The 27,265-nt window shown below is 39.9% G+C and overlaps 1 protein-coding gene across 7 annotated transcripts in view; it reads left to right on the top strand.

Moving 5' to 3' along the window:
• The window catches only part of LOC119648350 (PR domain zinc finger protein 1), a 74,826-nt gene extending 56,600 nt beyond the window's left edge, over window positions 1–18,226 (top strand). For 3 of the 7 annotated variants that reach the window (XM_038050047.1, XM_038050051.1, XM_038050049.1), the window contains 5 exons: window positions 8,004–8,293; window positions 8,386–8,502; window positions 8,798–8,836; window positions 11,304–13,593; window positions 13,697–18,226. In XM_038050047.1, coding sequence (XP_037905975.1) covers window positions 8,069–8,293; window positions 8,386–8,502; window positions 8,798–8,836; window positions 11,304–13,593; window positions 13,697–14,283 — 3,258 coding nt within the window. In that variant the 5' untranslated portion in view covers window positions 8,004–8,068 and the 3' untranslated portion in view covers window positions 14,284–18,226. Of the gene's footprint in view, window positions 1–6,114; window positions 6,654–6,989; window positions 7,152–7,183; window positions 7,337–8,003; window positions 8,294–8,385; window positions 8,503–8,797; window positions 8,837–11,303; window positions 13,594–13,696 lie in introns of those variants that run through there. The other 4 variants (XM_038050048.1, XM_038050052.1, XM_038050050.1 and 1 more) reach the window with 4 other exon arrangements.
• The last annotated feature ends 9,039 nt before the right edge of the window (window positions 18,227–27,265 follow it).

Below are 27,265 nucleotides of genomic sequence, written 5' to 3'. Positions count from 1 at the left end.
GAAATGCGTGCCAAGTGCACTTATTGCATGAATTTACAATAAAACACAAAACAAACTGTTCATATTTGCAATGTGAATGAGTCTAGGACGCATGCGTTAGATACGTCTAGTAGATGCATCTATTATGCAGTATTGCAATTTCAGTTGTTGAGTTGTAAAAAATTGTAGGTTGCAATGCGTATGAGGTATCGTGTAGTGTTTTGCATGGGTAGTTGCTTGAGTAAACATTACAAAAATAAATAAACCAGTTGCATATATGTTTGTTAAGCGCATATGGGGTGGTTGGATGTAGGCTGATCGCGGTAGGTACCTTTGAGTATGAGAAAAGTAATTATAGTACGATGCGGTCATTTGCAATAGTTTGAAAGAGCATCGCGATCTTTTTGACTTTTCGCGCTTTTCAAGCTAAAATTGCGTGCGTACATTTCCGCCCGGAACTGAAATTCATTACGGTATACCTAAATAAATAAAACAATATTTCGAAGGACAAGGAAATAGTACCAAATATTCACCTGCGATGACTGTTCAGAAACGAAAATCAAACCTAACTTTTTCAAGATCATTAGTCCTTGCTCCCTTTAAAATACTTCCCACTCCTATTCGTAGCCTTTTCCGTATTCTCATTTCCTGAGGTAGCCCTGAAATCTGTGACGAATTTGATTTGCTATCATCAATTGTTCAAAAGTGATGTCCTTTCAATACGGTTTTGAGTTTCAGATGGAAGAGAAAATCACGATAAGCCAACTTTGGCAAGTTAAAATGCTGAAGAAGGATAGTCATCAGGGCGTTGTAACCTCTCTTATAGGATCCTCAAATCTAGCAGGATATCGACAATATTATCCTGAACAATGCTATATTTTCCAGGACAAATCATTGATCGAACGCAAATCCTTGATCAACTCCAGCTTTCGCTTTGAAATCTACGCACCGCTCTGGGACTCGTACGCAATATGACCGGAAGGCGGCAGTGGCAGTCGATAGGTCACACATTGAGAAGGGGCGACAATTGCATTGGTGGCTAATCCAGGCTCATAAGATGGCCGACGGGTGCCCAGAATAGTAGAAAATGAGGTCGGGGCTCTCAAAAAATCTGGGGGGCGGGGGGGCGAGCTGCAATGCATTTCCAGTGACCGTGAATGATAGCACGTAGGTGTGGTTGACCTGCTAGACCTGGAACACTTTTCTACTCTCTTAGTGCCATACAAGGACGAAGAGTCAAATGTTTGCCCAAAGTCGACGAGAACAGTGTGTCTGTCGTCTCTGCTTAATTTGGTGTTTTCGACAATATGTCTGGACGGACACCGTGGAACCTCTGTTTTTGTAGAAAGCAAATTAGTTCGTAGAGATATAAATTATTGTTTTAAATTGATTTCGAAGCTATGTATCTCACAACCTCAAGCAATCTGGTGTCAATTGTTTGCCTCTATCTTTGATAAAAAGGTGGTCCTGAGCGCCTCATTTTTGGCCGACGGTACTAATTTTAAGGAGAAACTTACACCTCCCCCCTCCACGCCAGCCTTTTCAAACAAATAGCTACTTTTACGAAAGTTACTGACAATTTCGTCGTCAGGACAGAGACAACTCTCCGAACGCTATTTCATTTTTGCTGTGCAGAACAGCTTGACCAAAAGTGGCTGCAGGTGCTTTTGGCTCCGGTTAGATTAAAGCCACTATCGGTCACGCTGCGCTGCGCTGAGATCAAGCAGTGCTTCGCAAGTTACCTATGCATTGACATCGAAATTGTCAGACGTTTTCCGTAAAGTTCTGTACCCTACCTCTATATTGCCGGAGGTGGGTTTGCCGGGTATTTGAAATTCCTGTTTATGTTAATGACATTTAACTACTTTCCTAAACTTTCCTAGAATTCCAACTTTTCGATAATATTCTATCTGACAGGAATTTGGTTTCCAATGCTGAATATTGGAGAGTTTTGCACGCCGTCTTTATAGGGTTTTATGTTTTGTTCTATTATTTCATTCAGAGGTACACCCTCCATGTTCTGATATCCTTCAAATTTTCTTTGTTTTAATGTGATTGCTTCGATCGTTTATAAGATGCATTTTTGCTTATGGCTTTCCATAAAAGTCTAGAAGTACACATCGGTTGCCTTCTAACGCACAAGTTAGGCCTTAGCTCCTCCTGATGATCCCTACTTTCATTTTTCCTGAGCTTTGCTTTCTAACCCCCACTGAAGAGATCAAGGTCTGACCTTCAAAAGCTAAAATTTTGTGTTGGAATTGATAGATCATAGAATCTACCTCCATAAGAAATAATTTGGAAGTCAGGCTTAAGATCAGTGGGCAGCAACTTACCTTGAACGGAAAAGAAGGATTATATGAGGGCTCGCATGATTTTCACCGTAGACCCATATAAATTACCCATCGTCGTAGATACTTTTCAGACGCTGTATTTATCCGAAATCTACTGTCTTAGAAGCCGCCGGTGCTCCAGAAACTTGTTTCAGACGGGTACTGCTTCAACCCAGAAAACCCTCAATCCGGGCTTTAAGGATAAGGAGGGGCTAGATGATAATATTTCACTTGAATTCCATTAGGAGATTGGAATATTTTCAAGGTTTTAGCGATCAAGGTGTACCACTGGATCATTAAGCCCAAATTAATGCAGCAGTATACTTTTACTGCCCCAGAACAAAGTGGCCATTACTTTGCCGAATGAAAATGTTGGTCTGAGCTTCCGAATGTTCGGAGAATTCGCACGATGTTTGTGAGCAACCTTTCCTTTGTTTTACGTTTTAGGTAAGGTAAAAGCCGTCCCCACCCTGCTCTGCAAAGTGCTGAATGAATTTCGTTATTGGAGCCCATATATAACTAACGACGAATTTAAACAGAGTTAGTGCCCCTAGAGGGAGAAGCGAGCGGAGTTTCATAGCGAATGGCTTGGCAGAAATTTAAAGGAAGGGATCGAACAGCATGGCAGTCTTGGCTTATCTCGCAGACCTTATTTTACGGGCTACTAGGGTGTATCGCCAGAATAATATTACAGAGCACTCGGCAGCTAGCTGACTTAATAGCTTAATCTTGTACTACTATCCACTAATATCGTATCGTTTGAAGTTGCTCAATCGTAACACGCGGTAGAAGCTTCTTTTGCTGCCTAACAGTTGTCATCGTCACATCAGACACTGTTCCGAAAACTGCCTTTGGCACATCAGCCCAGTTAACATTGGCTAGATATGTTTCTGCGGTTCAAAGGTGATTATATAAACGGGGTACGCCACTTCTAAGGTTCTGAGAGATTCGGTTTAACTATGTGCGAATCTCAAAGGAGTCGGTGGTAACTCCTCCCATTTTCGCTGGTAGTGTAATGGTAAATTTAAGCGGGAATAACTAAATTTTCTGCCTACGGAATCGTCGTTTTCTCTATAATGCCTTCTAAACTTGCGAAAGCCAGAATTACCATCCGACATTACCATAGTCAGCCACGAAGGAAAAGTTATCCCCAAACCTTTAGAAAAGTAGTGGAGAATTTGATCGTGCAGATCTTGCATGGGGCTCATTTTGGGCACTTCTGTCCATCTCAAGTAGTCGCCACTTTTCTTTTGGATTTGTGATAACTTTATCCCTGCTGTTAACTATGGCCGAGTCGGTTGGTCTTTCTAGTTTTGCAAACTCAAAAGTTATTATGAATGGCGCCCAACGTGGGGTCAACATATTCATTTGATTTTAATTAAGTGAACCTGTGGAAGATAGGCTACCCTGACTTTGAACTTTGTTCTAGCGTGTGATATAGAGACTCTTCAATTCCTTAATCTTACTCCTGGTAAGAAGGCATGTGCACTTGGCTTCATTACACGCCTTTTTCCCCATGAAACAAGAGTTCCTAAGCCTCGTTTCCAACCTATCTTGCAGAGTGAAGATAGAAATTGTCATCTCTTTTGTTCGTTTTTCTGCTTATTGTCCCGTAGATGATTGTCTTCCTAGACTCCCTGGATTTACGGACCTCTGCGGCGATATGTTGAAAACTAATATCGCCCGAACTTCTGACGAGTGTTCCTACACTTATATGAAATGACAGTCTCTTCTTTGGATTATTAGAGAATTTTGACATTTTTTTTTCCTTTCGCCGGGATGGGGTGACATGACAGATCAAACTTTTATGAAATATGAAGACAGTAGGCTCGTACTGAGCCTATTCAATCTATTTCGTCTGCACTCGATTCTCTAGTTCTACACGAAAAGGGTCGGACTGTCGCGATTCCTTTTTGTTTGTGTTACTTACTTACTTGTCTCGGTAGAAGTTACCAACAAAAGTCACCAGACCCTCTTCAGTAGCTTTTTGACTATAGGAGAGCCTTTTTAGATAGTTTATAATTCAATGGGCCTTTCAACCTTTTTTAAACAACTTGAAACAGCCTCCGCACTGAAGCACAAAATGCATCCCCCATAGCTCAATGTTTCTAAATAATCTAACCTCCCCTTCGTCATCAATTAAAACGCAGCTCTATCGCTAAAACACTCACTCATACCCTTCTAAGTTTATTAGCTTTTTCTGATTAAAAAAATCACATTCATAAATTTCACATATTTATCTGCTGGCGGTCAAGATTATTGTGGACGTAATTGCTAATAGCATTGGCCCTGAAACTTGTGTACAATTCAGCTGCGCTACATTATTGTAACTATCAGAAGGGCATAAACATCTAGAAATGAAATTATTGTAATCTGAATCATGTCGGTTTATTCTAAAATTGTTTTCGCAAAGTTTACAGATTAATATTTCAGGCTTTAGTCAACTTGTTTGGGGGAATTATGTTAGAGATTTTCCGAGCTTTAAGAAGGTATTTAGTGTTGATGTGCGGATAATAATTGAGAGGGGATTTATCCAATTATGGCTTAAGCAATTATTTTGAATCCATCCCTCTTTTGTAAGGATAGTATTCAGAATAGTTTGCTACCATTTTTTTATTTAATTGGACCTAATATTCCTTTGAAAATGACTTTGTAAATTTGGCGCCCAATGTGGGTTTGAGGCCAATTTTTTTAAATAAATAAAAATTGGGAATTAGGCTCGAAAAAGCAGCAGGGCGAATTTTGAGCGCGGGGGGTGATCCCATAAATTCGGAAACATAAAATGAAATCAGTCCCCCTACTAACTGCGGATATCAGCTCCAAAACACTCCAAAGATACTTAGTCGGAAATGTAAATATTTTCAATATCGCGGAACCTACTACGAGCTCTGCTACAGTTACAAATCCAGTGAAATTCAATGCAGCAGAGAGACCTAACGCCACTGGGAAACGTTATGCAACATTTTACGTCATATCTCATAATAGGTTTCCTTATTTATCACCAATTGAAACAAGAGAACTACAATATTTATACAGATTACATATCACCTCAGCTCCCAACCCTCAGCGGCATAGTAGACCTTCCACTGCCCTTCCTATTTTCATTTTTAGCTTTGCATGTTATTTCCAAGGTTTTAGACTTACACGTGCCAACTAAATATTGGCGAGAGGGAGGGGTAGCTAGAATTGCTGTTCCAAAACAGGAAGAAAGTGGAAAATTTCGATTTCTATCAACCGCCCACCCGCCGACATGTGGTTATTCCGGACCCGTGCCTCTCGCCCTTCGCCGGTTGGGGTCTTGTGGAAAACCAGAAATGTAGTGGTGAAAGCTTCCCTAAATGCATGGGGTTGATTTTGCATTTCCTTCTGTTTCGATGCAAGTGAAAACTACAGATTCAAGTGCATTCCCTGCACAGCTTTCGGTCACCCCGCTCTCTTTGTTAGCTTTTCATTTCTAAGGATTTCAGACATGATGCACTTGATAAGGTGCCGGAAAATGTTGAGCATTTTGCTTTCGAATGAGCTTGCATCCGAGCCGAGGATTGCATGTGAGTGTAGGGTGCATTAAGCTCTGGGAAATTGTGTGCAATTTCTGTGATTCTAGCCGCTAGAAATGCATTCAGTGCCGCGCACAACTTGAAGATTTTGCATTTGTGTTTGCAATTTTTATTGCCTGAATTTCATGTATATGTTCTAATGAAAAGCGAACTTTTTATAGCCACGCGATGCAGTTGGATGCATGCGTGTAGGTGAGCAAATGATGCGCTTGTAGTGTATGCACTTTTTCCTATTTCTGCCGGGAACTGGGTCAGTAGTGGAAACTCCGAACTCGGCACGATTTCTACGGCACTTTAGAACTTTTGCATATGATTTCCCTGCCAGAGGAGGAAAGTGAGAAGCGAAAAGGAAAAACAAAATTTTATCATATCGCTCTCTAACGGATCTCGATTCTGCATTCTATGCACCAGTGCAACGGAATAGTTCGAATATTAACGGCGGAAAACGTAGGGCACACTTTCCGACTAAACTTGAGGTGGAAAATATTCTGAATGTAAAAAAAGCCCCGGATCATCGTAAGATGTGCGTGAAAGGTCCGCTGTTTGCCCTGAAAGTCGGAATTGATTTGAATCTGCAGATGTGAATGTGTAAAGGATTCAAAATTGAATCTTTTGTGGATTCTGGTTGGAAAATCTGTTGAGATTTGATACTACCCCTTCTGTGAAATTAAAATAATATCGACGCTCTGAGGGTCGTTTTTTTTCGGGCTTTCCAATCAACTTAATTTCCCATGGATAAATGTGTATCTACATTGATAAGTGTCGGACGCATATGCATATGGAAAAAGTAAGTCCTTGCGAGGTAAATCTAAAGCGGTTCTATGTTCAGTGGTGGTGAAAACATTCATAAATTCATAGTAAAATTTATATGACAGAATTTTTCAAGAACAAAACAATAATAGTTTTACCATAAGATGGGGTGGCCAAAGCTAATTGCAAAGTGTTCGTTGCACACATATCGGAAACAGTTCTAAATGTATGTGTAATAGTTTTTCGTAATAGCAAAAAGGGGGCGGGGAGGGAGGGCTGAAGCCATCTCACGAGGAACTCAACTAGAGACCAATTTACCTCTTCCCTTCGAGCTCACAGGGAAGCCGGAGTTACCGCCAAAGAAGAGCCATGAACGTAACCCCGGATAAGGCCAACACACAACATTCATGATTACCGCACAGTAGCAGTGCCATCTACCTACGTCATAGTTTTGAATTTGGAGTACGCGCGACAAGGGATAACACACATACAAATGAAATACGATCAAGGCGACAGATACAAAACGGAGAAAGCGGTAGTGTAAAATAATAAAATATTGGGTAGCCATGTTAACTGCGGTATAAATGAAAGTATTTATTCTCATCAAATGGGGATCATTTTTCCCTACTTTTATGGTAAAAAACGCAGATAAGTTCGGTAGTGAGCCCAAATAAAAAAAGGACCCGAAATATCTTTGAAAAATTAACTCATTCACAGGAGGTATGTTTCCTGGCACCGTTGTGTTGTGTAGTTTAAATGCGTTTTCTATATTCCACCTAGATACAGTTTTCAAAATTGTCAGGTCGGAAAATTTTCAGAAAACCGAGTAATGTGCCACCATGTTGAAGTTCGCCGCTAGTATCCTTCAGCGAATCCCTTGGTATTGACCTTTCATAAAAGCGACCTTTGACTTTTCGTGATTGTGTCTAGCGAAGGAGTACTTGAGATTTATTTATAAATTGGCCTCCGATTGCGTAATTTCTTGAAGGTCTTCACGATTCTAAAATTGTAACTGATTTATATTTCAAGACGGAGACGAAGTTGTAACGAGTAATCTGGTGTAGTCTCGATCGTTGCTTGATTGAGTGCGAAAATTAACAAAAGTCCTTGAAGATAAAAAAACTAGAAATTAACCTACAGCCGCGAAACGTATGGAAAGGAAATAGGGCATGTGGAATCAATTACGTTCTAGCAATTGGAATTTATAGCCCTCAATGAATTCAACCGGGAAAACGATAAAAAATCTGAGAGTTTAACGTTGGAACCCAATTTTTTGTGAGGGCTTATATAGTCCACCAATTTTCACGCTATCTGTAGCTAAACAATTTTTCTAAAAAATTTCACTGCATACAGATTTTTTTATGGCATATTTTCTCCTTTATTTCAGATCCATTGTCCCACGGACAATAATAGCAGTGACAATATAATTGATACTAACCCGTGGTCGGTCAAATGAAAATGGACCAAACAAGACCGCCACGAAGTCCTACACCGGACAATGGTGGCCAACAGGATTATGATGTGACGGTTATGCGAGAGGAGGATTTTGAAAGATTAGCAGTATATATAGTGCCTGATGTTCCATGTGAACGAGGCGTGGCGAATCGTGCAGAGAAAACCCTTCCTAGAAGCCTAACTCTCAAACCATCATTGGTTTTATCAACGCCAAATATTAAGGTACGTTTGGAACCTTAGTAAAATTTTTTTGTCCCTCCACACTTCAAAGCACTAAAATAGTTTTCTGACCTTAATCTTCTATAACCTTACAGACTGAAGGAGTATGGAGTACAGGAGTTATCCCTCGAGGCACCAGATTTGGGCCTTTCGAAGGTATTGCAACCACGAATTATCCCAACGATAAAACATCCGCACGATACTTTTGGAGGGTAAGTGGTTATCCAATATTTTTATCCAAATAAGGAACTTAGCAAATAATTAGTCCTTTACTAACATAAATTATGTTTTCTAAGGAACAAAGCTTCTTTGGAAGATGCTAACATTTTTAAAAGAATTTCTTGGAGCTATCAACTCCTTATGGCTTTCAATCTTTTATCTTGGTCTATCTCAAATCAATCTATCTCAAACTCAGTTTATATTACTAACTTTCAATCTATCGCCTCAAAGCTTTGGGAATTTCTAACAATACAAAAATCTATTTCTTCTTTCATGTAAATACGCCAGGTGCAGGGAACAAGGCATGTTACCTACGGAAATATTAAGGTAAATAAAAATATATGTAAATTGTATTATATTTTGTAAGCCTTTTGTAAGCTTAAGAATCGTTAGCAGTGTAAAATCGAATTATCTTTAACCGCTTAAGAATAGAGTAGAATTACCTTGCCTAACCCCTACGTGATGACTATGGGCTTAACTTTTCAAGGGGCGAGTAAAAAGCTACAACATACCGAGCATCACCCAGCATCAGGCTCGGATTTAGAGGGTCGCTCGGCTTGTGGGGTTTTATTTCTATCAATGGTGACTATCTGGCTACTGATGGGGTACCAAGGAGTATTTACAATAATTATGTTTTCTGAATGAGGGAGGCCTAAAGCCACATCCACTTGATGGCGGACCGGACAAATTGGAAAGAAATCGTCCCCAGTTTTTTGGCACATAAACCTCTCAATTTCGGCAAACCACACATTCCCTTTTTGAAAAATGGTTGTGACTGACTGATGGAACCACTCATGAATATTTACAGTTATCTTATTTTGTAAATTGGAGAGCCCTGAAGCCACGTCGACTTTATGGCGGACCGGATCAATTACGAAGAAATCGTCTCCAATTTTCTGGCCCGTAGACCACTGATTTCCGGCAAACCACGCAATCCTCTTTTAAAAAATAGTAGTGACTTCTCCTCTGGCTACTGATGGGACAGCTCAATAATATTTACAGTTATTTTTTTCTAAATGGGGAGTCCTGAAGCCACACCCGCTTGATGGTGAATCTGATCAATTGGGAAGAAATTGCCTCCAATTTTCTGGCACGTAGACCCCCTGATTTCCAGCAAACGACGAATTCTTTTTCGGAAAAAGGCTAGTGACTGCCTAATCTGGCTAGTGATGGGGCAGTTTACCAATATTTACAGTTATGTTTTTTCTAAATGAGGGAGTCCTGAACCCACATCGACTTGATAACGAACCGAAACAATTGAGAGGAAATCGTCCCTACTTTTTTGGTATTTAGGCCGCTCATTTTTGGCAAAACACGCATTCCTTTTTCAAAAAAGATAATAACTGAATGCTCTGGCTACTGATAGGACAGCCTATGTATATTTACAGTTATTTTTTTTCTAAATGAGGGAGACTAAAGACACATCCACTTGATGGCAGGCTGGATCGATTGGGAAGAAATCGCCTCCAATTTTCTAGGCCGTAAACCCCTGATGTCCGGCAAACCACAGATTCCTTTTTTGGAAGAAAGACAGTGACTGACTGATCTGGTTATTATGGGGCAGCTCACGAATATTCACAGTTATTTTTTTCTAAAGGAGTGAGTCCTGAAGCCTCATCCATTTGATAGTGGACCGGATAAATTGGGAAGAAATTGCCTCCAATTTTGTGGTCCATACACCCCTGATTTCCGGCAAACCACCCGTTCCTTTTTTGAAAAAACGAATAGTGACTGACTGATCGGGGTATTGATGGGACAACAACAACGTTGATGGTATCACTAAAAAATTAGTAAGATTAACTGGGCTTACCCTGAGCAACATATGAGGCCGGATAAAAGCAGCAGGGTCACTCTCAACACCTTTCACTATCAATAACAGTCTAAGCAAACGAGATATGGTGCATTATTTTTAACTTCGCTTTGAAAAAAATAGTCCGCAACGCTGAGATAGGTCGCTTTTCCCCCCAACTTTTGATCCATACTGACGATATCCACACAAAAAGAAAACAACCCGAGACATAAAAACTGCCTTCAACCACATCTCGCAGCGGCAGGAACCGTAGGCTTCAAATTGATAAAAGCCAAAGGAGGGGCTTGGCGATAACGTCGGCACCAAAAGCGAAAACCCCAATAGCAACATCAAATAACATTGGCCAACTGAAACCCATCAAAATAAGAAACTACCCTTTTAGATGTCTCCTATGGACCCCTTTATGGAGAACAGGGAAACGACAGCGCCTCTTTTCCATTTGTGTTTTCTCTAGTTGGTTTTCGATGAGTCTACGTTTCAGTTTCATTACTCTCACACAGAATGCTGTACGAGTGATAAGCCCACAGCAGCGGGCACACACAAAGACGAACAGAACATTAATGACAAACCGAAACCCAAACACGGAGCACGGATATCGAATAACTGCTGCTCATCTAACATGACCATCGCAAGGTAGAACTTTGAAGTCCGTCAAAATGTCTCCTATCTAAGATCGAAAATGACCAATAACAACTTTAGTGACGAAATCCACACACTGTTCTAGGTTATCAGCTAAACCTATTTTCCTAAACCTATTATCCCGGTTGTGAACAGGATAAAGACTAAAAAACAAGAAGAGGAAGAAATTTTAAGGCAAATTTTGTTGTAATTTTTTCCGAAACATGGAAGATGGCATTAAACTATTTAGTTTGGAGAAGGATACATGTAAATCAGAATAATCATATCATCTAAGCTAGATTAGCCTTAATAATTCAGAAAATATCAAAACATAACCAAAATTAACTTTCCTCTCTTAAATTCCAGATATTCAAAGATGACGACTACTATTATTTGGACGGATCAGATAGATCTCAGGCGAATTGGATGCGTTATGTTGCATCGGCATATAGTCTATCCGTTATGAATCTCGTTGCATGCCAACATCAAGATAATATCTATTTTTATACAACGCGTGATATAATGCCAAACGAGGAGCTTATGGTCTGGTATTGCAAGGACTTTGCAAGAAGATTAGGCTACGATGTTGATCCAGAACGAACAACCTATAGCATATGCAAAGAAGAAACCATGAAAAAAGCATATGGGATCTCATCCAATGAAATAACTCCAGAGGTTGCATATAACCATGTAACCTATGTCATGGGACTACACATTCCAAGACGCTCATTAACACCAAGTCCATCCCCGCCATCTATCACGCAATCGCAGCAACAACAAACACAAATTCACCAGCACAATCATCCATCCCAGCCCGTGCAGCAGCAGCAACAACCGATGCAAAGGCATCCTCACCATCATCCCTCTGTAGTTCATCTAAGAGAACGACCGGCGGAGTCACGGATTCAAGTGATCGTTGGAGATCGCTCACCCATCCGAGATGTACGGGAGGGAAGCAAAGAAAAGGATGCTGCCGAGTCCCCTATCTCGCATAAAGATCCTCATTATGAACATCAACTGACACCGAATGATGGTTCGGTGAGATCAGATGAAGGATACCATAGTAATGAGTACCACGAGGATGCACTGACGCCCCCGGAAGATTCAAGTGACAGCGAGAGCGAGCACAACTATGTCCTAGACTGCTCTAAGAAAGCAATTGAACCTCAAGAGACTGTCATCACGCAGAAATTGATGGATTGTGATAAGAATGAGTATAGAAAGGTGAAAATGAAAATGCCTCTGAAATATGAATTCAAGAACAAAATTATAAAGACTGAAAATGGGAGTAAGGATATTGAGTCAATTGGATCAACGACTGTCCCCACTACTACCACAACTATTACCGAGACGGCAACAACGACAATTCCTGATCATGAGCGAGATGATGAACCCGGTCAGGTGGCAAGCCCACCAACAAGCACTGTAATCGTCCTGGAAACTCCACAACATACAATCGTTCCTTTAACCAAACCCTACTACGAGGCAGAGACAACATCTCCAACGCCGAATCCAGTGACGTATATGCGTTTCACCCCGCCTACTTCCAGTATTTTGGAAACAATTTTGACTGGTAGCAGAATCGATAGTTCGTCTCGAAGACAACCGAATGCTACTCCACCGCCCACTTCGCCAACGGAAATGGCCTATTCGTATAAGAAGTCTCAGAGGTATGGCAATGCAGTGAGTCCAGACTCGAGCTCCAATTTGAATAGTTCATCAGGACAGCAAGTTTCTGGGTCAACTTGTGTCTCGCGAACGGACCTTAAAGACTCTACTCCTCCACCTTCCATGGTTTACTCGTCGCCATCCCAGATGCAAACAATGGCGAACTATGAAGGACATCAGACTCCACCCTATCCGTACGGCATGTACGGGGCGAACGTCATATCACACGCCCCTACATCGACGTATTCACCACCTCACAGTAATGGTTACAGCAGCCCCAACTCGAGTACACTGCATACCCTGCAGACGAGTTCACAAGTTTTGAACCATTCCCTCATGACGCCTCTAACCCCCCTCCAAAGGTTATCCCCAATCAGGTCGTCACCCCCTTGTAGCCTTAGTCCTGATGGAAATTTGTGTACGCGCAGTGGAAGTCCGCTGAGTCCAGGAACCCCAGGTTCACGTGGATACCGATCCCTTCCTTACCCTCTTAAGAAAAAGGATGGAAAGATGCACTACGAATGCAATGTCTGTTGCAAAACATTTGGACAGCTGTCGAATCTCAAGGTTCACCTCCGAACGCATAGCGGCGAGCGACCGTTCAAATGTAACGTATGCACAAAGTCTTTCACACAACTCGCTCACCTACAGAAACATCATCTAGTGCATACCGGAGAGAAGCCACATCAGTGTGATATATGCAAGAAACGTTTCTCATCGACATCGAATCTGAAGACTCATTTAAGACTGCATAGCGGACAAAAACCCTACGCCTGTGATCTCTGTCCGCAAAAATTCACACAATTTGTTCATTTGAAATTGCACAAACGTTTACATACGAATGATAGGCCGTATGTTTGTCAAGGGTGTGATAAAAAGTATATTAGTGCGTCGGGATTGAGAACGCATTGGAAGACAACAAGCTGTAAACCAAACAATTTGGAGGAGGAACTTGCCTTGGCTGCGGCAGCTAAGTCGGAATGTTTAGGTGGGTGTGGTTTGATTTTTTTTATATATTAAGGGTTGATAGGATTTTGGTAGTTCTGGTTTTTGTTCTGTGATGTTCATGTGAGTATTATTAATAATTTCAGGTCCCACTTCAGTTGATAAGGATCATCATAGTGAACCCGACTCCCGTGAATCTTATGAAGTCCAACAAATCCATGCTCAAACACATCCCCATTTGAGGCATATAGGACATCATTCGCCGCCTCGCCTCATCACAATTCAATCTCAATCAACAACGAATCAACAGCACCACCAACAACAGTCGACGCAACATCACGTCCAGCAGTCGCAGTCCCAACAGCAACTTCACAGCTCCATGCAACCGGTGCAATCCTCCCAGCAATCTATATCAATGGTTCCTGTCTCAACGCTGCATCAGCAAGCATCACACCAACATCACCATCAGCAGCAATCACAATCCCAACCTCAGCAGATCCTTGTTGTTGGGATTTCGAGTAACCCGAACCAACCACCAAAATCCATGCAGAAAGGTTCCATAATGACACACGTAGTGCAGGCCACCCCTAACCCCAACGACCACTATATCTCCCACACGCATCAGCTGCAGCACAGTCAACACCAGCTTCACCAACATCAGCACCAATCAGCGCCGGAAACCCGACCAACCGTCATTGAGTCTAGTCAACCTATGGTAATAGAATGCACGTAGGAATGCCTGCGTCCTAGTTGTATTGAAACGCGCGAACAGTAGATTTGAGTTATTAGGAGAAACGGAGTTAGTACAGAAGGCACAAAACGTGCGCACATTGTGAAGTCTTGGAGGATACCAAAAGGATGCTAGGCTTTAGAGTCGAAGGATGAGATTATGATGAACAATGCAAACTTAAGTCCGTGCAAAAGCATTCCATTGCTCGCAACAAAGTGCTATCGAAGCATGCACGGTAGCACCTTGCTGACGGCACCACACTTCTATACTGCCACTAACTGCAATGTAAGGATAACGATGCTCGTGTTTGCCATCTGGAAGTTCAATGCATTTAATTTTGATTTCGTGATGAATTCCAAAAAAAAAATTATAGAGCATCGATGGTGGTGAAGCTGGAGAAGGAGGTCGAAAGTATGTGACGTGACAGATGGTGGATACCATGGTCCTCTGGCGTCAATCTGACACTAACAACGAAAAACTGAGGGAGGGTGTCCTGACAGGTGGGAGATTGACATGGAGAGGATTGGGTTGCAACCTATTATTCCCAGTTAAAGTAATTCCAGTGGAAAACCAAGGAGTCAAGAGGGAAGTTGTCCCGCTGGAGTCGATATGGATTTTGGGTTTGTCAAGGATCCGTTGAAACCCGAAATGGAATATTCAAACAAGTTTGGTGGCCAATTCTAGAGAAGTACTTCAGGGTTTGTTGTGCTTCTGTTAGTCTAAATCATGGTCCCCGTAATGAGCAGGAAGTGTTGATTATTCCAAGGATAAACAAAGCGGACATGCCGTCTTCTACAGCAAATAGTACCCCATACACATCTAAGGCAAGTACCCGCTTCGATGGTGAAAAATTCAAAAAAATAGTCTAAGAAACTACGAATATAATCATGTAAGCATATTCAGTACGAATCAAGATGAATTGTAAATACATAGCAGATACGAGTAAACATTTGTAATAAGATGTAAGGATATGCATAGACCACGTACCTTTTAAACCGATACTTACATACAAAATACAACATACGCAACATTTATACAGATTGATAATATAAATTTCTATCTTTATATAGTTCATAACTTATTTATTTTTTTATTGAAACAAGATAAAAGTAAAAGATATTTCAATTGTAAATAGAAATCCAAGTGCGTAGAATCTAAGAGAGAAGAGACAACACAATATTTTTTGTATCCGTTTTCGTTGATCCGATTGCAATTTTATTCTATTAAAAACTCAGTTCATGCTCACATTGCCAGGCATACAATTGGCTAATCACATCCTACGTTTACATACAGTAATTCCGTTGCAATAGTGTAAATAGTACTCGTCCTGCAATTGGGTTCTATCATTCAAAGGGATTTCCTTCCTCGATTTTCGAATGCCAAACCAGCAGAAAAAATAAATTTCCAGAAAAAAAAAAACAAAAATTCAGACGAGCTGTCCCCGTCAGTTGTTGGACTACAACTAAGAATAAATAAAATTAAATAATAATTTAATTAAAAATAATGATAACGGTAAATGTAAAAATAGCAGCATCTAGCGAGTAAAAAGTAACAATATGTAGTCATACATGATACCTATATAAAAATGAAAAATTAGCTGAAGATCGGTGCTTTTGACCTGTTTCTATTTGTACGATTGTATAAACACAACATTGTACTGGTAACCCTAAAACATAATATTATTGTCGTACCTTTCAGAATGATAGCAAGTCGAGATTAAAATGTTCAAGTACATATACTAAAGTTAAAAATATCTGTAAATGAAAATTAAAAGTAAGCTCTCAGAAGTTTTCCGTTCAGACAGACTTTCGGCTACGAAATGTAATTGTATCTCTGATTTTCACTTACATTAGTCTAAACGCGGAGTACATGTCCATATTTTGATCCTTTCTGCTAGTAACATTCGTTAAAACTGTTAATATTTGAAAATTTCGCAATTTCGGACCTTAATTCCTCACGTTCGGCACGAATTTAAACCCTCAAATTAACACACAAAATGTTGTAACATACAGTGGCCAAATAAAGCAGGTAAAATCGTATTTTCTTAATAAGTCTGTAAACTTCACCTAGAGATACTAAGCAAATAAAATAATATACCAGAAAAAATTGAAAAAAACATACAAAACTTCACAGACTTCTACACAATCTCCATTCACCCCTACATTCTGAAAACTCGAAAAATCGAACAAAACTACTCTTCATTACTATCTCACCCTTCTGTATTGCATGTGAGTGCGTGGCAAACGAAATTTCTACTTGAAATCCATCATTGATAGCTTTTGATTTATTTTCCGCGGCAGTGGAGAGCTGACCCTGAAGGAGTCAAATCGGAATATCGGTTGTGGATTGACAAAAACAACCCCCATCATCCCATTGTCATCACCAACACAAATACCACTTTACGCATTTGATCATCTCAAATCCCACCGATAGATTCATTATTACATATTATTCAGTAAAATCGCTTTTTATTGCTCACCCTTAAGTTACTTCGACTATCGAAAAGTTCCCTTAGATTCCTCTTTAAACGAAAATCGTTGCAATTTCATCTGAGATACTATCGAGAATTGCCTTAAAACGGATTGTTTTGATCCCAGTTAAATTAGATTAGGAAATGTATAAAGTTTTTAGTTCAAGGATCAAGCGAGATTTGATAGGAGTCATTGTAACAAATCCTAGGGTTAAGCTATCATTAGCAACGCTTTGTAAATATATCATTAGAACATTATTTAAAAAGTATATTATCTATTATTAAAGTTATTTTATTGATAATTATTTAAAGCATAAATCACGTTATTTATACAGAAAAAAATGTTTATTTTTTTTTTAATTAAGTAGAATTGCAATGAATGTCAAAGAAACAATTTATTTTTAATATTATTATTTTATATGTTTTCTGTATTAGATTTTTTTTGTTATCGTATTAATTGTGTAAACATATGTATTTTACAAGATTGAATGTATTTTATGAATGCTAAAGTGAAAAAGATACACATTTATTATGAACAAAAAACAGAAAAATACAAATTATAAAAAATAATATTGAGGCTAAAAAATTCATTAAATTTTTGTGTTTCAATTTTGATTTTTCTTGTATTGGTTGCAATTGGATTTTTTCTACACAATTGGATTTTTCTTTTGGACTTTAGGTTCTTCCTTGTTTTTAGTTCTGAATATTTATTTTATTCGATTTGCCCTGAATCGACTACAATCACGGAATTTGAAATGAACATTCTGCATTTTGCCTTAATAACTTTGAGGGATATCAAATGAATGTTACTATTAGCCCAGAAGCAACGGACCAAAATGTAAAATATAACCATGAAAAAATGGTTCGAAATATAATCGACCTCTATTTGAAACAATACTCCAAACTTCACTTACAAATCTTCGGTTTATTCACTTTTCGTGCACTAGAAACTTCTTCTATGTTTCGCCCCTCTTTATTCCTTGTGAATGCAGCTGATAACCTTATTTACTGCATTCCAAACTTATTCAGACCTTAGCACTTCTGGGTTACTTTCAACCCTGAATGTATAACTTAAACACCGAAAACAACTCTTCCCCATCGGTGACTTCTGGGATAAAATTGCTCCTCCTTGGCCAATCCTTCTTAATATAATGATTGTCTGTCGCTACTAATCCACCCTCAAAGAAGATCGCAGAACTTCGCATAATCCAGCTGCAAACTCAATAGCAATACTACAAGTTTTAAACCTCCACAAATTTACCATTGACATCTTTCGAACTCCACCTTTTCTAACAACAGTTTCAAGTCTCCCTAAGACTCTCTCATGTGGATAGTAAAAAGTTCTTTCACTTCTATTATGAAATAGGACAGTTTCAAGGCTGATTTTGGGAGAATATATGAAAAATCCCTACTCCTCTGGTTCGTGATAAAAAATTGCAAAACTCAATTTATCTTGAAGTAATAAAAACTTGTTGTTTCTTTTTCGTTGGTCTTCTTTTTCTTCAGCCTTTGCCCCGTTGACAAGCGGGGTCGGCTCGTCGTGATCGGTTTCGCCATTTGGCTCTATCGAATGCCTGATCTGGCTGCAATCTCGAGGCTTTTAAATCCCCATCTAGCGTATCAAGCCACCGTTGCTTAGGTCTGCCTTTTGGTCGTTTACCATCGACTTCGATGTTCAGACCAATCTTGGCAAGTGAATTCTCGTTTGCACGAATTGCGTGACCATATCATCGAAGGCGCCTCTCTCGCAACTTTTCACGATCGGTGCAACCCCATAACGATCGCGGATATCCTCATTTCGGATGTGATCTAAACGTGTGACGCCACTAGTCCAACGTAGCATCTTCGTCTCCATTACCGCAAGACGCCGTTCATTGTCTTTTATGGTCGGCCAACACTCAGAACCATAGAGAGCGACTGGACGAACGACATTGCGGTAAATTTTAGATTTGAGACATTCGTTGATACGTCGATCACAAAGGACACCAGTTGTGGAACGCCACTTCATCCAGGTTGCGTTAATGCGTGAAGCAATTTCATAACGCAGCTCTCCATTGGCTGATAGCGTTGACCCGAGGTATTTAAATCGCTCAGTTCTGGGCAGATCACTGCCGCTGACAGTGATTGTGCCTGTTTCATAGGGATCGGTCGTCAAAATTCAGTTTTGTTTAAATTCAATCTGAGACCGTGTTGCATGAGGCGATCATTCCATTTTTGAACAAGTTGCTCGAGATCATTTTTGCTATCAAAAAATGCTCCCTAAAAAATGCCTTCACATAATTTCAACAATTCCTCTATCTACCTTTGTCCATCGTTTTATCATTTACCAGAGGATCTGCTTCTATTAAGGATAATTCAAGAAAACTGCATACAAGAGGAACAACTTAATCGGCAAAAGGGCACGGAATCTCATTGGGCACCTTTTGGGTTAGGACGAGCTAGGTAAATGGCCCGAGACACATATGGTAAATGCATTGGTGTGTAGATGTCGCCTAGATCGTTTTCTTGTGTGAGTTTCCTCCACCACGTCAATAAACACGCTCCTTCAGAGTAACCCTATATGCTGTTCCCAAGTGATTTAAATCTGCTTCCGAGCAAAGTTCTTGGAAACGTTTCCACTTGACTCGCTCCCATAGTCTTCTCTATTGAAAGTTTGCAGCCTCTAACTCCGCTATTCCACTGTTTCGTCAATAGTCTGATTCAAAATCATAAGAATTTACTCAAGGAAATTTAGAAAGATATCTAATATTGAGACTAAAAAATTCATTTTTGTGCTTTATTTTGATTTTTATTTTATTGGTTAAAATTGAATTTTTCTAGGAGATTGTTCAACAGTTCTATAAGTTCCACACTCATTATAATTTTTTAAAACATCCCTTTAAGGGGTTCATCCCGTGTGTCGGATCCGCGGAATCGAATTTTTTTTTTGGCATCAATTGTATCTAGATATAGTGTAGAATATATGGGCAAAGTGATTTTTTGATATTCAGAGTCGTCCGGAAATTATAGTGTTAAACACGTGATAAGTCACATGCCAGATTTATGCCGGTCACCGTAATAAAACCCGTATTTATCGGTCTGAATGACGTTCGAATGACTTCGCTAAAAGGACAAGAATTGAAGCCAAGGCCGTATATGTGTTTCTTAAAGAAACCTAAGATTTATGGACTATAACAGATATAAGGTATAACAGATTAATGGTCAGTTAAGGTTTTATATCTAAAAATCGCATTCTACTTTTAAATGCGTTTTTCTCAAAACTGCATGTTGAAAATCGGCTGCCACCATAGCCCAAAATCTATCCAACGAAATTCTTTGAAATTTTCACAACTTATTTAGAACATATTTCTACGGTTCGCAAACTAGGATAATTGCGATTCATTCAGTAATTTTTTTTTATTCATTGAGGAAACCATGAAAAAACGCCAACATTCTTAAAAAAAAGTTTAACACAGGACCGAAAATTTAGCTTTTACTATATTTTAATAATCCTAGTTTGCGGACTGTAGTTAAGTCTGTACGTTAAAATGCCGTTTACTTTTTTCTTTAAGATAATCACAGCGCCCTCTAGCGTGGTAGCTGAAAAACACCTTTTTTGGAGATGGGTGTATAAATTGTTCTGTATTTGAATAATAAATTATGCCATCGGGCTAGAAAAATTACTATGCACGCTCAAGATATTATAAATCTATGGTGATGATATCTGTATCTGTATCTTTATCCAGCTCTTCACAACAAATTTCTAAAAAAAAAGCCAAAAAAAACGGCCTTCACACGGGATGACCCCCTTAATTAAACCATTAGAGTCTAAGTTGTTTTTAGTTCTGCCTATTTACTTTATTCGATTTGAGAGAGAGAGTCACGGAATTTGAAATGAATATCTAAAATACTAAATTTTCTGTATGGGCGCATAAAGAGATCTGCATATCTTTCAGGAATATCAAATGAATTAAATACTAGCCCAAAAGTGATGGACCAAAATGTAAAATATAGCCATGAAGAACTAAATCCAAAAATATAATCATCCGCTCTTGATGCGAGTAAATTACTACGTATCTGTTAGGGAGGGGCTAGAGAAAATATTTATTTATATTTAATATGATATTCCGAATTTCACTTACAAACCTTCGGTATATTCACATTTCGTGCACTAAAAGCTTCTTCTATGTTTCGCCCCTCTTAGTTCCTTGTGAACCCAACTGATGACCTTATTTATTGCACTCCAAACTTTCTTTGACCGTAGCACTTCTGGATTACTTTCTACCCTGAATGTAGAATTAAATGCTGAACTCCTTTTCCTCCCCCGTAAATATCGGGCAATGGGACAAGACGTTTCTCAAAAAGGAGTGTTATCATGTCCAATGAGATGTAAATATAATAGCTCTTATTGGCGCTATGCCAAAGATGAAAAGCTGATGATGAAAATTAATTTCACCATTCAACCAGTGCTTTTGACAGTTGGAGAAAATTTATCGTCCGCCCACTCTATATCATGCCATATCATCTGGTGTCCCACATGATTGTTTCTCTAGGATCTCCGGATGCAGCAAGTCTTAAAACATAATTTTTCTTAGCACTGCCCCGTCAGTTCTGCAATACCTCCAGATAGTAACTTTTCCCTCCAAAAATGATGCACAGTGCCTCCAATGCATCAAAGAACTTGTATTTCCTTGTGCTCCTTTAAAAACATTTTTTTGAGTTTCATAATCGCGTTTGCTGTGCATTCTATCTGAACTTAACACGTTCTTATTTCTGCTTGCCAGGAATTTCCTCTGATCTTACCTAGAGAACCTCCACCACTAAAGATATTCAAATATCTTGTCTTATGTTTGCCATAGACGATCAGTTCAGTCCTTCATCATCATCAACGGCGCAACAACCGGTATCCGGTCTAGGCCTGCCTTAACAAAGGAACCCCCGACACCTCAGTTTTGCGCCGAGGTCCACCAATTCGATATAATTAAAAGCTGTCTGACGTCTTGACCCACGTCATCGCTCAATGTTAGGCAGGGTCTGCCTCGTCTTCTTTATAAATATTGCCCTTATAGACTCTCCGGGTTGGATCATCCTCATCCATACGGATTAGGTGATCCGCCCACCGCAACCTATTGAATCGGATTTTATCCACAACCAGGCGAACGTGGTATCGCCCATAGATTTGTAAAATGCAAAATATAACCATAAAAAAATGGTTCCAAATATAATCAACCCTTGTTTGAAATAATATTCCAAATTTCACTCACAAATCTTTGATTTATTCATTTTCGTTCACTAAATTTCGTGCACTAAAAGCTTCTTCTATGTTTCGCTCCTCTTTGTTCTTGGTGAACCCAGCGGATGACCTTATTTACTGCATTCCAAATTATCACTGACCGTAGCACTTCTTGATTACTTTCAATCCTGAATGTTGAATTAAATGCCGAGCACAGTTCCTTTTTCTCCCCCGTAAATATTGGGCACGTTTTTCAAAAAGGAGTATTGTCATTCCTGAGGCGATGTAAATAACTCCTAAAATCGCTGTGCTAATGATGAGATGCAAGAGGTAATAATTAATTTCACCATGGCTGCACATTAACCAAGGCTTTTGACAATTCGAGCAAATTCATTGTCTGTCCACTTTATATCGTGCTAAGTCGTCTGACAATCCCACCATGGTTATCCTCCTAGGATCTGCAGATGTAGCAAGCCTTGATACATCATATTTTTTAGGTGTAACCTGTCAGGGTTATTATACTGTAACTCCCAGAAAGCAGCTCCTCCCTACCTCACCCCTCCCCTCGCATTGTTCTATGACAACTAACTGAATAAAATGCGTTTTTCTTATCAAAGATGAATGTTGCACAGTGTCCCCAATGTTTCCAAGGACTGATGCTCCCTTATGCTCCCTAGATGACATTTCTTTTGAGGCTAGTAACAGTGTTTACTGTGAATTCCACCCAAACCAAACGTGCTGTTATTTCTGATTAGCCAAGAGAACCTCTACCTCTAAAAATATCTGCGCCTTCCATTTTGCCAAGTTCCACCTAAATCTCCCTTATTACTAAGCCTACTGCGCACCGATTATCCTCTAGTTCCAGCATTTTCACAATAATATGTTTCGAATTTATGTTAAGTTTCAGAAAATCTTCCACATTTCAAGACCCGACCCCTGTCCATTTGACAGAACAGTTCGAGTCGTATTTATTATAATTAAGGAATTTAAGTCTACTTTTAAAATTTGGCTGACTTCGAGAATGAACTGGTCCTTTTATAGCTGACGGAACATTTCAGAAAGACATGCGAATACTTTGCTAGAAAACTACTCTGCCCCTGTTACAAGATTACTTTATTGGCATTAGAATCGTCTGTTATCGTTCATCCTAGCTAAATATTCGTCATACTCTTATACAATTTTGGTGTCATGGATAATTATTATTCAATACCATCATCAACGGCGTAACAACCGGTAACCGGTCTAGGCCTGCTTTAATAAGGAACTCCAGACATCCCGGTTTTGTCCCGAGGTCCATCAATTCGATATCCCTAACAGCTGTCTGGCGTACTGGCTTACGCCATCGTTCCACCTCAAGCAGGGTCTGCCTCGTTTTCTTTTTCTACCATAGATATTTCCCTTATAGACCTTTCAAGCAGGACCATCCTCATCCATACGGATTAAGTAACCCACCCACCGTAACCTATTGAGCCGGATTTTATCCACAACCGGACGGTCAAGGTATCGCTCATAGATTAAATCGTTCATCCTCTCGAACGCGGCCAAGAGTTCCCAAATTTTTCTTGCTAAACACCCAAATCTTCGAGGAACATATAAGCTTCGATCCTGTGGTGAAACGTTTCGAGTGGAACGGTTTTTATAAGCTGAAATAGGCTCTGTTGGCTGACAACAATCGTACGCGAATTTCGTCATCGTAGCTGTTATCGATTGTGATATCCGACCCTACTTAGGAGAAATTATCAACGGTCTCAAATTGTAGTCCCGTATCTTTATTCTCCCCGTCTAACCGTTTTTGGTGCTGACGTTGCCACTATATACTTTGTCTTGTCTTCATTAATGTGCAGTCTAAGATCTAGCGCCGCCTGCTCGATCTGGATGAAGGCAGTTTGTACGTCACGGGTCGTTCTTCCCATGATGTCGATATAAGCCAGTAGTTAGGTGGACTTAGAGGATCATACCCCTCGCATTTACCTCAGCATCACGGATCACTTTCTCCAGGGCAAGGTTAAAGAGAACGCATGATACGGCATCCCTTGTCTTAGACCGTTGTTGATGTCGAATGGTCTTAATAGTTTAGCTAATAATACCCATTTAGTTAATACAACTTTATTTTACACATTATAGCTAACACTATTATTATAAAAACGTACTGGGATCGATTTTTGTTAATTCGAGTTAATTTTTGTAAATAATTAAAATTATAACCTCTATACAGAAGATACATAAATCTTTTTTCGTAATCTCCTTCTCTCTATCACGGATGACGGAAGACTCGCCATTTTTTCTTGTCATTCCGCCGCCTACTAATGGCACTCTTCCACCACCTGCTCTCCACTCCTGTGGCGAGTTCTAAACTGAGTGGAGAGTGCCGGTGGCGTCATCCGTCCGCTCCCATTCGCAACATTCGAAATAAATTTCGAATGCCGCTAATCCTTCCGCGCCACAAGAGTGATCCTGCCATGTTTATCTGACCTCGCACATTGGTCAGGGTCAGCCTAGTCAGTCTTATGAATTTCGTTGGCATACCGAATTCTCCCAGTTTTACCCTGGCTATGCTATCATAGGCGGCTTTAAAGTCGATGAAAAGATGGTGCAACTGATGTCGATATCCCGACAGTTTTTCCATCGCTTGGCGCAGAGAGAAAAACTGATCTATTGCTGATTGACCTAGCAAGATAGCGAAGAATACCTTATAGATGGTACTCAGCAACGTGATACGTCTATTATTGCTGCACTATGTGATATCCTCCTTTTTATGTTTGAGATAGATAATGCCTCGTTGCCATTGGTCAGCATTACTCGGTATGCAGCATTCTTCCGTTCCATTGCTAACTTACATTCATCGTCGAACCAGCCATTCCGACTTTTCTTGCGGCTCGGGCCAAATATGTTTATGGCCTTATCAATGATAAAGCTCTTAAGGTGGTTGTAAAGATCATTTGTTGATGCTTCTTCTCCAGGACATCTGTTTGCTGTGGTTATTGCAGCATCCATTTCCGCCTTATACGTGTTGCGGCTAATAGTAATTATCATTACTACGATTTTCGCCAGAAATAGCATTCCAAATTTCACTTGCAAATCTTCGGTTAATTAATATTAGGTGCACTAAAAGCTCAACTCCTCTCCAATAACTTATTTCCAGGCGGATCAGGATGCCATGAATTCTATTCCACGCTTGAAATTAAATTTCGAAGTGCACACCCTTCTTCTATGTTTCGCCTCTCTTAGTTCCTTAATGACTTTATTTACTGCATTCTAAGCTTACTCAGACTTTAGCACTTCTGGGCTACTTCTAACCCTCATTATAACATTAACCGCAGAGCACAGCTGTTTTTTCTTTCCCGTAAATATCCGAAAATTTTACTCGTAAACGTTTCTCAAAAAAGCTGTTAGCATGGTCGATGCAGTGTAAAAAGCTTCTATAATTGCTGCTCATCGACCAGGGCTGTTGGTAATTGGAGCACATTCATTGACTGCACACTCTGTACCGTGCAATGTAGTCTGGTTGTCCCTGCATAGTTGTCTTCCTAGGATCTTCAGATAATTTTTACTACTGATTTGTCAGTTATGCTGTAACCTCCAGTGCGTTGCAATATAGCTCAACACCAAAAAATAAGTCCTCCCCCGAAGATGATGATTGTACAGTGCCTCCAATGACTCCAAGGACTGGTACTTCGTCGTGCTTCTTTGATAGCATTTCTTTTGAGGCCCTTAACGGTGTTTATTGTGTATTCCATCTAAATAAAATGCAAAAATATTTCAGCTTGCACAAGGAATTTCCTCAACTCCAAGTCTATCTACCTTGATACTGGTACATTTATCTCTTATCTACTATACACAATCATGCCGGCTTGCCAGTTACACCTGAGCAGCCCGCAGTTAACCGGCGACCAGAACGTGTGTGGGATCTGTCTGGCCTGCAAGTGATCGATTGAAAAGTATTCAGTCACCAGAGAGGGTAAGAGTAAGACAGAGGGTCGCGTAATTCTTCAAATGTAGGTTAGTTACTGCTATGTTGGTTATATATCTTGACTTTAAGCCTGACTTTTGTAACATTAATCAATTTTTGAATTCCGCTAGAAATTGGGCATTCGTTTCGTGGACGCAATGCTCAATGGCGTGCAAGTGATATACTTTTTGCATCTTCCTAGTAGTTTGTGACAACTTTTCCTTTACATTTCCCATTAGCGATGTCTCCTGTAATAATACATCCTCGAATATTTGCTCATCGAATCTTCTTGACGAATACGTGCTGTAGGTCTTCGGGGACCCTATTGCAGTTTGAGCAATCAGGTGAAATATCCAATTTAAACTTGGTGGTTGGTCCTCCTCCTGACTGACTAGTTAGCTCAATATTGATTGTTCGTGCCAGGGTCGTAGAGAGAAAATCTAGGCCCGGGGCGAAAATTATCATCATGCGAGCCTGTCCTGAAAATTATACATACCCACCGTTTATCTTTTTTTCCAATAAAATTTATATTTCGGACCCCTGAGCAAACTCCGGTCCCGGGGGAAAATTCTCCCTTTACCCCCCCCCCCCTCTCGTCAGGCTTGCTTCGTAGTCACTGCAAGTAAAATCGTCGTTAGCGTACCGGTACATGTTACTCATTAATGCAGTGAAAAGAGTCAAAATTACAACCAAACCTTTCTTAGCTCCGAGTATTTGACACTGCCAGCAATATGAGTATTATCTCATCCCTCCTTCCCTATGAGCGAATTACGTGACCATACGAAGACGCCTCTCTTTTCACGATCGGTGCAAACCCATATCGTCTTCATTACCGCAAGGCGCCGTTCAGTGTATTTTATATTTGGCCAACTCTCAGAACCATAGTGAGGGACAGGACGGGCGACATTGCGGTAAATTTTAGATTTGAGAAGTTCGTTGATATGTCGATCACAAAAAACACCAGCTATGAAGTGCGTGAAGCCGCCTCATAACACAGTTCCCTATTGGCTGGTAGCATTGACCCGAGATATTTAAATCGCTCATTTTTTTATTCGCTCGCAATTTTATTATGATAAAATTCAATCTGAGACGGTGTTGCATGAAGCGATCATTCCATCTTGGACATTTTTGCTATCAGACGTTAGGAAAATATTGTTACGTTCTTCGCTTTACGTAGACTCGTTACTAGTTACGTTACTTGCTTTACGTAGGCTCTTATGACTGGATTATGTAACACTAAACAAAAACCCTTTATATAACTTTAATATAACCGTTTAGTAAACACTAATTTATACAACCGTACTGCACAACTAATTATAGAATACATCCTTCAACTAGTGGAATTCGAGGCGAC

This window comes from Hermetia illucens, chromosome 2 (assembly GCF_905115235.1).
Source record: "Hermetia illucens chromosome 2, iHerIll2.2.curated.20191125, whole genome shotgun sequence".
NCBI classification, from domain to species: Eukaryota; Metazoa; Arthropoda; class Insecta; order Diptera; family Stratiomyidae; genus Hermetia; species Hermetia illucens.
Note: the sequence above shows the minus strand (reverse complement) of the source record. Positions and strands in the feature narration are given on the sequence as shown.